General features: G+C 36.8%; 1 protein-coding gene across 1 annotated transcript; it reads left to right on the top strand.

Moving 5' to 3' along the window:
• Window positions 1-5,487: 5,487 nt before the first annotated feature.
• LOC137073853 (CD209 antigen-like protein B) lies at window positions 5,488-10,587 on the top strand. The gene is made up of 5 exons (XM_067442559.1): window positions 5,488-5,662; window positions 7,859-8,458; window positions 8,545-8,666; window positions 8,770-8,873; window positions 9,075-10,587. The coding sequence occupies exons 1-5, from the start codon at window positions 5,563-5,565 to the stop codon at window positions 9,220-9,222; spliced, it is 1,074 nt and encodes a 357-aa protein (XP_067298660.1). The 5' UTR covers window positions 5,488-5,562; the 3' UTR covers window positions 9,223-10,587.
• Window positions 10,588-11,791: the final 1,204 nt, after the last annotated feature.

Below are 11,791 nucleotides of genomic sequence, written 5' to 3' on the forward strand. Positions count from 1 at the left end.
GCCATTTTGGTGATCAGTGTTTGTTTAACTTGGGCTCTTGACAACTTGACTTTGTAAGATTATATTTTGTTTGATGCCGTAACCAACAGTCAGACAAGCCATGAGAAAAGCTGATTGTTTGGTGTTGGTTATGTTTGGATGTTGTCATTACTTGATTTGAATCCCTCAACTAATTTAGAGTCTCTTAGTTGGGTTTATCTGGTTGATTATAACATGAGATCCAGCATTTTCAATATAATTCTAATGATTTCTTTGCCACTAGAGAGAGACGTTGAAAAGACGTCCACTGAGGAGCCAGAATGAAAGTTTTTATGACGTCTGTTTTGGACGTGATCTGCACGTCTGATATAGACCCTCATGGACCTCAAGGTTAAACACTAGTTCAAATCTGCTCATTGTGGACATATGTTTTATCTGTAATTGCAAAGCAACTCACAGACAAAGTGTGTTTATCCAAAAATCATAAAAACAAAATTAACAGATAATTAGATGTAGATGAGTTATGGTTCATTTGAAGTCACCATTGTGGAGGGAAGCGTTTGCTTTAGTTGGGCTCTTGGTCCCCGTACGTGTGTTAGCCTTTCTGAGGCTGCTGTAACTGTGTGTGTGTGAAACACAAGAGTTGTGGCTGAGAAAGCAAAGCTAAAGTGACATCAGGTGTTGTCAGCTCCTTGTTGATGATAACTAAATCATCAGAAAGTGTGCATCTGATATTGTGTTTTTATTTGGTACAATAGTAATTTGTTTATAGCCTCTGCAGTATTGGCACCAATAGCCTTATCCTGAAGGATGATAAAGTACATACACCCAATGTTTTGAGAAAATATTTCCCATGATCACTCACAGACATCAAGGTTTGGCCTATGTTTCACAACAACGGTGACACAAAAACGCTTCCTGCTGCAATGCATGATGGGTGGCTTCGCAGTGCAAAACTGATGCTTGATTGTCACCATTGTTGTGAATCATAGGCCAAATCTTGATATCTGTGTGTGACCATGGGAAATATTTTCTCAAAACATTGGGTACACATACATTTTTTCTCATCCGTCAGGATAGGTGGTCCTTTTATTGCTATTGGTGCCAATAATGCAGATTCACAAGATTATAGAGGCTATAAACAAATAATTATTGTGCCAAACAAGAACACAAAAAACAACATCAGATGCTCACTTTCTGATGATTTAGTTATCATCAACAAGGAGCTGACAACATCTGATGTCACATTAGCTTTGCTTTCTCAGCCACAACTCTTGTGTTTCACACACACACACACAGTTACAGCAGCCTAAGAAACGCTAACACACGTACGGGGACCAAGAGCCCAACTAAAGCAAACGCTTCCCTCCACAATGGTGACTTCAAATGAACCACAAATCATCAACATCTGAACCTCTAGTAATTAACAGAAAGAGCTTCTGTAGACGTCTGACTCTGACAGAAATAGTCAAAGTGTGTCTTATATCTGTGATTAAGGGCAGCACAGTGTCTCAGTGGGAAACACTGGCTCCTCACAGCAAGAAGATCCTGGATTGAATCCTGAGCCAGAGAGTCTTTCCTTCAGGTCTGGTTTCTCTCATGATCCAAAAATGTGTGAATTACAGATGATAAGTTGTCTAAAGTGTCTAAAGGTGTGAGTGAAATTTCTTTTATTTTTAGGATTTTCGGACAAACACACACTGTCTGAGTTGCTTTGGAATTACAAATGGAAAATATGTCCACTTGTGAATTGTGATGTTCTCATTTGGTGATTCTGCTTGTTATCATCAGGTATCTTCAATAATTGCCAATAATCAGTTAATTATCTTATTAACTTTAACACTGCTTCAGTGTTACTTTAACACTCTTATTTTAACACTTTAACACTCTTGAGTGTGGTCTCACATGTACTCTCAGGAGAGTTAATTTAACACTGGAGTTTTTGCTGTGCAGGCTACCATGGGACAGGACCTAATACTGCTTTAGAGAGGCCTTTGATAGCTGCGTTTAAGTTCGTTTTTTTTATGCCCTTCCCTTGCTAACTTCCCTCCATCTCATTCACTCGGATGTACTGTAGTGATATGGTTAAATACCACCCCCTAGTGGGGAATAAGGGTCATTGAGTAGTCAAAAGCTGCATTTCCACCACAGGAACTTTCCCCAGGAACTAGGAACTTTGGGTGGTACTCTGTGTCTTTTGATCACAGGAACCGGGGTCTAAATGAAGTTCCAGGTAAATATTTCCCCCTTCAAAAGGCCCTGCTCGCGAGGTAGTACTTTTTCAAAGTTCAGGAACTTTCAGGGTTGGGACTTGGGCGCTGAAAATGCTGTCTGGTTTAGCTCACACAGCATTTTATTTCAACCGGCATATTTAAGAGCCTTTTGCGAGGTTCGTTATCACTTATCTGTCTTGCTCTTTCTGTCTGATGGCGCATGTTCGTCTCAGCCATCTCACGGTCAATGTCTGTAATAGCTGAGAAAAATCTAGCTTTACAAGCTTTCAGAATACGATTTAGTGTCAGAGCTCTTTTCCACTGTTTTGTTCATTTTAGTTTAGCTCTTTAGTAAACCAATACATAACCAGCAAAAGCAGCACAGCTTGAATCTCTTCCATACTTGTTATTGTTGCAGACAGTGTGTTGCGCAAAAATGATTACTGTCCGTCGCTGACCGGGAGGAGCAGTCGCGCGCAGCAGAGTCCTGCACGGGTCCATTTTTGGAGCCCCGTCCCCGCTCGTACCCGCAAAGTTCAGCACCAGATCCGACCCGTGACCCGTGAAAATAACAAAATTAAATCCGCACCCGGCCAGACGCGTTATTATTTCACCCGTTACCCGATTCATGCCCGCGATAAATCACACGCTAAAATCATTCCAATTAAAATGCTTTATTTTTTTATCTTGCACCTCTCTCAACTTCACAACAGCATTATGAACTGGCTAATGAAACGGGCTTAAGTGCCTTTAAAGACTTGTTAAGTTAAGTTTTGTTTTGTCTGCAACTGAATCTCGTCCTGATTCATGACACCTGGTTCATTAATGAACTAGCAGTGGCTGGGACAGATTTTAAGTATCACCTCAAGATGCGATCTAATTCTGTTTACATGAAATAAGCCCGAGCAGGTTTAAGCTAACAGACCTGTTGCTATGAGCGAGTCCAGGATGAGCGTCAAAGAACCAAACAATCCAAGATAATGCCAAATCATCAACAATCAAATCCAGCAAACTGAGTTAGCGGTGTATGTAGAACTTCATAAGGCAGGATAACAGTTTAATGACCTACAACAAAATAGAGCAAGCTTTAGTGATATCTAAGACAATTTTTAATAGTAATTAAATAAGATTTGTGGTGTAAACCATTGTTGAGATGCATATGTTGATTCTTGATATCTTTGTGCGTCTAAACTTTTTCCCCTAGAATATTTTTAAAAAAAAAATGTATTCAGAATGTCTGATCTGTGGCGAAAAAGTATTTTTGGTGAATATTTATTAATATTTTTAGTCAGTGATGACGAGTTTAGTTAAACTTTTTTTCTCCATGATAAGTTTAGTTTATTGCTGCTTTCAATTTGATCAGATTATGTTTTTTGTTAACACTGTAACAAAAACCACAAACTCGCAATTGTGTACCTTTGAAGGTACAGTTATACGTTTTGTTCCCCAAGGAACAAAATTGTGTCTCCACTCTACATTTTTTTCCGAGAGTGTATATTTTTGGACCAGATATTATTCTTCTGTAAGGTAGTATCACTTATCTTGTGCCGCATTATATATTGCTACCGAAACAAATATCAAAAAGTATGAAGTTGAGTTGTTGGCTCATAAAGCTCCCTCCCTCATGAGACAGTTAAGAAACACAGCAGTACGTGAGTTAGTGTAGGCCTTCAAGAAACTTCACAGCACTGTGTGTTTTTCCTGGATACAGATCTCCAAAGACTATTTTGGCAATTTCCCCAGAACTAACAGACCAGAACAAAGGACGCTACACAAATATTTTTGTATTTTTTGGACCTACTTTCATTCCTCAATGGTCACACCTGGTTTTGGGAGACAGGAGCCATGATTATCAGATATCTTGTAGAGACACCACCCAAAGTTTTCAATCTTTCACATAATATAAATAGTCAGATATTTGTCTGACAGTGGTGAAATTGAGACAAATTTACCAATCGTACTAAGACATTTAAAATTATACCTAACATGAACGGAAAAAACAAACAAACAATGGATTCGCAAGATATATATTTTATATTGACATTCTATAGGTGAACTTTCAGTGACTTGAGTCAGGATAAAAGTAGGGAAGGTACACAGTAAATTCCCCAGTGTTGAATTAACACCGGTCGGTGTTCATATGGGAACCACCAGCAGGGTGTTAAAGTAACACTGAAGCAGTGTTAGAGTTAATAAGACACTTAAGTGATTAATTGTGTGATGATTGTTTGATTATTGAAGACACCTGATGATAATGAGCAGAATCCCTGAAGGAAAACTGTTGCTGTTTTCTTGAAATATTTGGTCACCATTATGGTGATCAGTATTTCCTTTAGTTGGCCAGTTTGACTCTTGGCTTCTGAGGTCAGTTTGTGATTTAAGCAATTGTGTTTTTTTAAAACACTTAGTTTGTTGTGAAGGCAACAATATTGCTTTCAACATCACAAAGTCTCATTGATCAAAACAGTTTTTTTATGTTAATTGATAATATTCACCAACAGTACTTTCTTGTAACTTATAAAACAGTCTGAATTTTTTTTTAAATAAATGGTGTTACTTATTTTAGATCTGCACAAATCAAGAATCAGCTTATGAATCTCAGCAATGGTGACATTCTTAAATGCTGCAATGCATGCTGGGAGCCATGATTTTTATACTGTAGTGGCTCCCAGAATGCATTGCAGCATGAAAGCGTGTCACCGTTGTTGAGACTCATACGCTGATTCTTGATGTTTCTGTGTTTGGATAAAGATTATTTTTCAGAATGTTTGATCTGTGGTGTGGAAGCACTTGAATATAATCTATTAAGCCTTAACTAATTTGAGTCAGGCATGAGTATAATCAAGATTTTTTTATGATGAACCAAGGTTTATCATCTGATAATCTTTGTTTAAACTTATTTTGTAACTAACTGTGTTTTGATAAACACTGTTACACAAACTGACCTCAGAAGCCAAGAGGCAAACTGCCCAACTAAAGGAAATACTGATCACCATAATGGTGACCAAACATTTCAAGAAAACAGCAACAGTTTTCCTTCAGTGATTCTGCTCATTATCATCAGGTGTCGTTAATAATCAATCAATCATCCCTTAATTAATCACTTAAGTGTCTTATTAACTCTAACACTGCTTCAGTGTTACTTTAACACCCTGCTGGTGGTTCCCATATGAACACCGACCAGTGTTTATTCAACACCGGGGAATTTACTGTGTAGGGAGAGGGAGGGTTTATATAGTCATTGTTTTATACAGGATGTTTGATTTCATGTTTTTCTTAGAAGGAAACCCAGTCTTAAAGTGCAGACTACTTTCGCCCATCTGTGAACACATAGACTACTGTATTGCAAGTCTGTGTATAAGAGTAAATTATGAAATCAGGCAGGTATATTGTAAACAAAGTTACTGAAGGCGCAACTGGACCTCAAACACAGAGTCACTTCCAGGATGAAGGAAAAGCTCAAATGTGCAGTAAGCTGATTTTTTTTTCTTCTGACATATAGAAAACATTTCAGTAATTTCTTTTTAGGAGCAATGTTTCAGTGTTTCTGTGCTTATATAAAATGCATTAATTTTCTATTTACTTTTTAAGCAGATGTTCTTGATTGCATATTGTACCACCAATTCCAAATATTTCTGTTGATCAGAGGGTAAATAATATGTGAACCTATCAGGCACAGGAAGTTTTGGAGATACACGCAAACATTAAAGAATCAAGTCACTTTTATTTATATTGCATATTATTGAGGATCAGTGTATGAATTTCAATAACAGTGACGTGCTTCATGCCACAACACGTTCTTGGTGCATCATAAAAAAAGGCTCCTTTGAGATGAGAAATATCTGAAGCGAATAATATTAATACAAATAACAACCAAATAAAATGACATGACTAGGAGGCGTCGATGACAGATTCTGCAGTCAAAAGCACGATGGGAAACGACTTGATGACTACACAGATTAATGCTCATTCAACCCTTGTAAGTCCTTATGGACATTTTGTGTCCTTTTTGTTTTTTATTTTATTTTTTGATAACTTTGCCTGTGGTAATGCTTTTATTCTGTTGGCAAGGCTTAAAATTTTTACGTTTTACATTTTTTTTTTTTTACCAGATGGTGCTATTTTTTTTTAGGTTTGGCGTATAAAGCAAATACTCACTTTATTCCTGTTTTTTGTTTAAGCATATTATAAAGCCAATTTGATAAATGTTGCAGCTATAACTGCGTGGTCGTGTTGGTATGGATGTTAGAGTGTGGTGTATGTAATTTAAAAAAAATGTGTGTAGGTGTGCATGTGTGTGCTTGTAATATATGAGAGAGAACCTTTTTTTTCAGAGTTTTGCTGTCATCTAATGGGGAAAAGTTGGCTTCTTTTGAGAGCAATTTTTTTTTTACTGAGAGCTAGTTTTTTGAGATATCAACCTCAAATTTGAAACAGCTTTTTTACATTTATGGCTTTGATTATCTAGTTTTAGAGCTCAACAAATAAAAAATAAATAAATAAATAAATAAATAAATAAATAAATATATATATATATATATATATATATATATATATATATATATATATATATATATATATATATATATATATATATATATATATATATATATATATATATATATATATATCCCAGCTCATGGGCACCCACTGTCCTGCAAAGTTTATTTCCAACCTGCTCCATCACACCTGCCTGTGTATTTTCAACAAGTGGTGCTAAAGAGCTTGATTACCCTCAGCTGCCTTAGATTAGGGTTGGAACTAAACTCTGCATGACAGTGGCCCTCCAGGAGCAGGATTGGACACCCCTAGGCTATGAGAAGAGAAACATCTATCTTGCCTGCACTTTTGTAACAACTTCTCATTGCAACCACCTACTCTCGCCTATATTTCAGTTGAGGCACATCTCATAAGAGCCAAATCTCAGCTATGGCTCCCAGAATGCATTGCAGCATTAGGCATGTCCCCATTTGTGAGATTCAAATGCTGATTCTTGATATATGTCTAATTGACATTGGGGATCAAAATGTTTACTTGACAATGTAGAATTACAGGCTTGCTATAATTAATAATGCAAAATGTCCACAAATTAAAACATTAAATTCTGAATGAAATCAGAATAATATACCACTATATTATGATTATATCTTTATCAATTAGAGAATACAATTTGATAAAAACAAGTTAAACTGCCCAACTAAAGCAACCACTGATTGCCATATTGGTGGCTAAACTGTTATTTTTAATAAATCATCAACATCTAAACATCTGTTAATTCTCAATAAGAGCTTCTGTAGACATCTGACAGAAATAAAGTCAGTCTGGTTTGTAATAAGTGAGACTGGTAATGCTGTTTTCTTTAAGAGATGTAATGTGCTGACATGCATTTCACCCTTTTATGCTAAAATATATATAATATCAATATGATGTCAGCCAGATGTCAAATTTTGGTTGAACATGAAAATCGGGTTGATGACACACACACACACACACACACACACACACACACACACACACACACACACACACACACACACACACACGACACCTATTCCAACCAAAATTTGACGTCGGGCTGACGTTGGATGAGTCCAATGTCTTCCTGACGTCCCACTGCTGGGAATTGATGTTAATTTATTTGATGTGTGTTTTTCTCTGTTTGTCAGGAGGAAGGAGGTGCTTGGTGTTGACAGTTTGTCTCGGGCTCATTTGTGTTGTTCTACTGATCTTCATCATCATCATCACAGCAGAGAGAGACCTGTTTAAGAGTTACAAGAACACAGCTGAAGAGTTAAACCAGACTATCAACAGCTTACAGGACAATTACACTGATCTAATGACTGAAAAAGACCAACTGAAGAACTCCAACTCTTTGAATGGGACTAGAGTCAAAGATCGCCCTGATGAGAAAAGTCAGTTACAGAGAAATCTGAGTTATTTGAATGAGAACAAACTGGAGCTGGTGACCAGAGTCAATGATCTCACTGCTGAGAAAGGCCAGTTACAGAGAAGAGTTGACACTTTGAGTCAGGAGAAGCTGGAGCTGGAGACCAGAGTCAATGATCTCACTGCTGAGAAAGGCCAGTTACAGGGAAGAGTTGACACTTTGAGTCAGGAGAAGCTGGAGTTGGAGACCAGAGTCAATGATCACACTGCTGAGAAAGGCCAGTTAGAGGGAAGAGTTGACTCTTTGAGTCAGGAGAAACTGGAGTTAGAAAGAAACCTCACATCTTTGGGTGAAGAACTAAAGAACAAATCTAAACAAGGTACAAATCTGTGTTTAAGTACTTTCCTTTTCATACTTTGTTTTATCATTATCCATAGAGTTTTTAAAAATGTGTGTTTTTGATAGGATATTTGTGGGGTCCAGATGGTTTGTTCATGTCCAGTGAGGAGAAGAGCTGGTCTGATAGCAGGCAGTACTGCAGGGATCGAGGAGCTGATCTGGTCATTATCAACACTGAAGTGAAGCAGGTGAGTTTGAGTGAGTGAGTGAGTGAGTGAGTGAGTGAGTGAGTGAGTTTGTGTTAAATGAGATAAGGGAGAATATCACATATTCCAGTTTTTATTCACACAGAGACACATAACTTCATTCATCAAGGAGAGTGTGTGGATTGGTTTGTCTGAAAATAAGAAAGATGGCAACATGACATGGGTGGATAATTCACCACTGAAACAAGAGTAAGTGATAAAACACTCAAAACCATTGCAGATGTATTTAAACATGAGACCATTACAACTTCTAAAAAATAACTGAAGTCACAACTGTTAAACAAACTGCAAAACACTTTGCAAAACACAACTCTTCTCTCCATTACTTTTCTGCACTTTCGTTTTGCTCGTGCTTCTGTGCTAAATTTACTCTTACCACATGTTATTCAGGTTCTGGTATGAAAAGCCAAACAATGCAAATGGAGATGAGGACTGTGTTGAACTGATGCCTTCAGCCCACATCCTGAACAACTGGAATGATCTCCAATGCTCTATGAAGAGAAAAGGGATTTGTGAGAAAAAGGGAGCATGTTTTTAATTGTATTATTTTATGGATTCAATTTTACTATGATATTAAAATTTCATAATTAAATTACTACTTTTAGGGTGGGTTGCACCAACAAGGATTAACTTTAAATCTAGATTAAATCAAGGTTTATCTTATAATTCTGTTGCACCAAACTTTAAACTTTGTTTAAAAATAAGCAGGCTTAAATTTAAACCATGACTTTAATCCTGGATTTATTTTTATAATAAACCTGGATTAACTATAATCTTGTTGCTCCATAACTTTAATCTCAGATTAAAATTTCAGTTAGGGATTAAATTTAAACTTGCTGCTGAGGAGGATTAATTCGTCAAAATGGCAGCACTTATTTGGTGGATTGAAGAAAATGAAAGAGTTCCTCGCAGAAAAATTAGGGACCGTCTCAATCCTGTTGAGTTTTATGATGGTGGCGAATTTTCAAACAGATACCAATTCAGCAAGGAAACTGTGATTAGATTCAATCGAAAAATTGAACCTGCAATTAGACATGGCAGTGACCGAAATGCAGCTATACCACCCCTGCTCCAGCTTTTAATAGCCTTGCGCTTTTACGCTACTGGTTGTTTCCAAATGGTGGATGGAGACCTTTTTTTGTTCCAAATTGCTCCATTAATTGATGTTATAAATTTTTTTCGTGGCTTGTAAAATTAGAGCTTCTGTTACACTGTGCCATTTTGTCAGTTATGCGAATGATCGTTAATAATAACAGACTTTTGTTTTTTAAATTCAGTTCCTTTACTTGCGCGAGACCTTTGTATTCACTCGATTGTAAGTGAAACATTTACATTGTTGCTGTTTAGTTACACTAGATCATTAATGTATTTTCCATGCTTGTGAAATCCGCAGTGTTTACATTGCCTGCTTGATCAGTAACGGTCTCTCTCTAGCACTTTATAAAGACAGAGGACATTTTACAAGTTTATTTCCTTTATCAGCGAGAGCTCCTTCTGTCAGAGAGAGTGTTTCTGGTGTTCAATAAAGAAGGAAATTGAATGTTAGTATTGTTTTTGTCAGTGGCTCATCATGGCGGCGAAAATGAATGGAGGTTTTAATCGCAGGTTAAATACTGCTAATCCCAGATTTGTTAATTTTGGTTTAAAATGAAGTGGTGCAACACAACTAAATTTAAATTAAAGCCTAGATCAACAAATCCTAGATTAGCTCTACACTGATCTTAATTTAATCCTTGTTGGTGCAACCCACCCATAATTTTATTTAAACTGCCGTTATGATATCCATGTAATGTAATAATTTTGTACAAAATTCAGAAATTCACAAATGAAAGTGTACAACTTTTTCTTGCTTTCTCTTTAAATGGTCAGTTTAATTTAAATATAATAAAATGGTCAATAATCATTTTTACCAAAGCATTTTTTATTCCAAATTTCTTTTTACATCTATATGGCCCACTCTGTCCAAAGCTTTCTCTTGATCTAAAAAAAAGAGCCCAATGTCAATTTGATGTTTTTTGGCAATTTCAATAATGTCTCTTATCAAGAACAAGTTGTTAAAAATCGTCCGTTTAGGACTGATCCTCATGAACTATAGTTGGCATACATTTTTTCAACCTGTTAGTTATAGCTTTTGACAAAAATGTTAAATCTGTACACAGCAACGACACAGGACACCACCCACATAGCAACATTGTGTCGGCCCAGATCTGGCCCTCATCTGGCACATGTGGAATACGGATCTGGCCCACATGCTGCGATGAATTACGGCCCTTGAGTGGCCCACTCCTGTTTGCCAGATCTGGGCCACAAGCAGGCCATAACAATGCCACATGTCAGCCAAGAGCAAAGAAATAAATCATAACTGGACCTTATCTGAGTCACAAAATCTGTGTATAATAAATATGGAGTCATTTCGGCATTAATAAGCCTGTTAACAAGCAGAATTAAAAGTAGAGGAAAGTAGGAAAGTAGAGGACAGAAAAAGAGACGAGCAGGAACACAAGAACTACAACTGACTTCAGCCACAGCTTTAGATGAAATCAACTGAAGATAAAAGAAGACATTAAATCTCTGAAGATCTCATCAGAGGATTAAACAACTCCACAAACAGCATTACCAGCTTCACACATTACTAACCAGACTGACTTTATTTCTGTCAGACGTCTACAGAAGCTCTTATTGAGAATTAACAGAGGTTTAACTCTAATGTGTTTCATTTGAAGTCACCATAACAGGGATCAGTGTTTCCATTAGTTGGGCTCTTTACTCTTATTATACATTTGTCTGTTTCTGGCTGCTGTGAAAGTGTGTTTGTAAAACACATCTGCAGCAGCAAAAGAACCTTAAACAAACTGACATCAGATGTGGATGGTTACCTGTTAATGACAGGGTTATAATCATCTTAACAATGACTGATGTCCTTCGGTTCTAACAATTGTGTTATTAGTGGATTTTCATTACAACCCCTGAGTTACTGCAGCATCAGATCCTGCAGTATTAGTCAATAAAAATCAGAATTTTTTTTTCACAAACAAGAGGGTACTCTACAATGACACACACAGACATCAAGAATTAGCGTATGAATCTCAACAATGGTGACAATCAAA

This window comes from Pseudorasbora parva, chromosome 4, assembly GCF_024679245.1.
Source record: "Pseudorasbora parva isolate DD20220531a chromosome 4, ASM2467924v1, whole genome shotgun sequence".
NCBI lineage: Eukaryota > Metazoa > Chordata > Actinopteri > Cypriniformes > Gobionidae > Pseudorasbora > Pseudorasbora parva.

Coding starts and splice junctions, on each gene's coding strand:
- LOC137073853 (XM_067442559.1), top strand. CDS start 5,563: ATGAAATCAGGCAGGTATATTGTAAACAAAGTTACTGAAGGCGCAACT. Junction 8,667..8,769: donor TCAACACTGAAGTGAAGCAG/GTGAGTTTGAGT, acceptor TTATTCACACAG/AGACACATAACTTCATTCAT. Junction 8,874..9,074: donor AATTCACCACTGAAACAAGA/GTAAGTGATAAA, acceptor CATGTTATTCAG/GTTCTGGTATGAAAAGCCAA.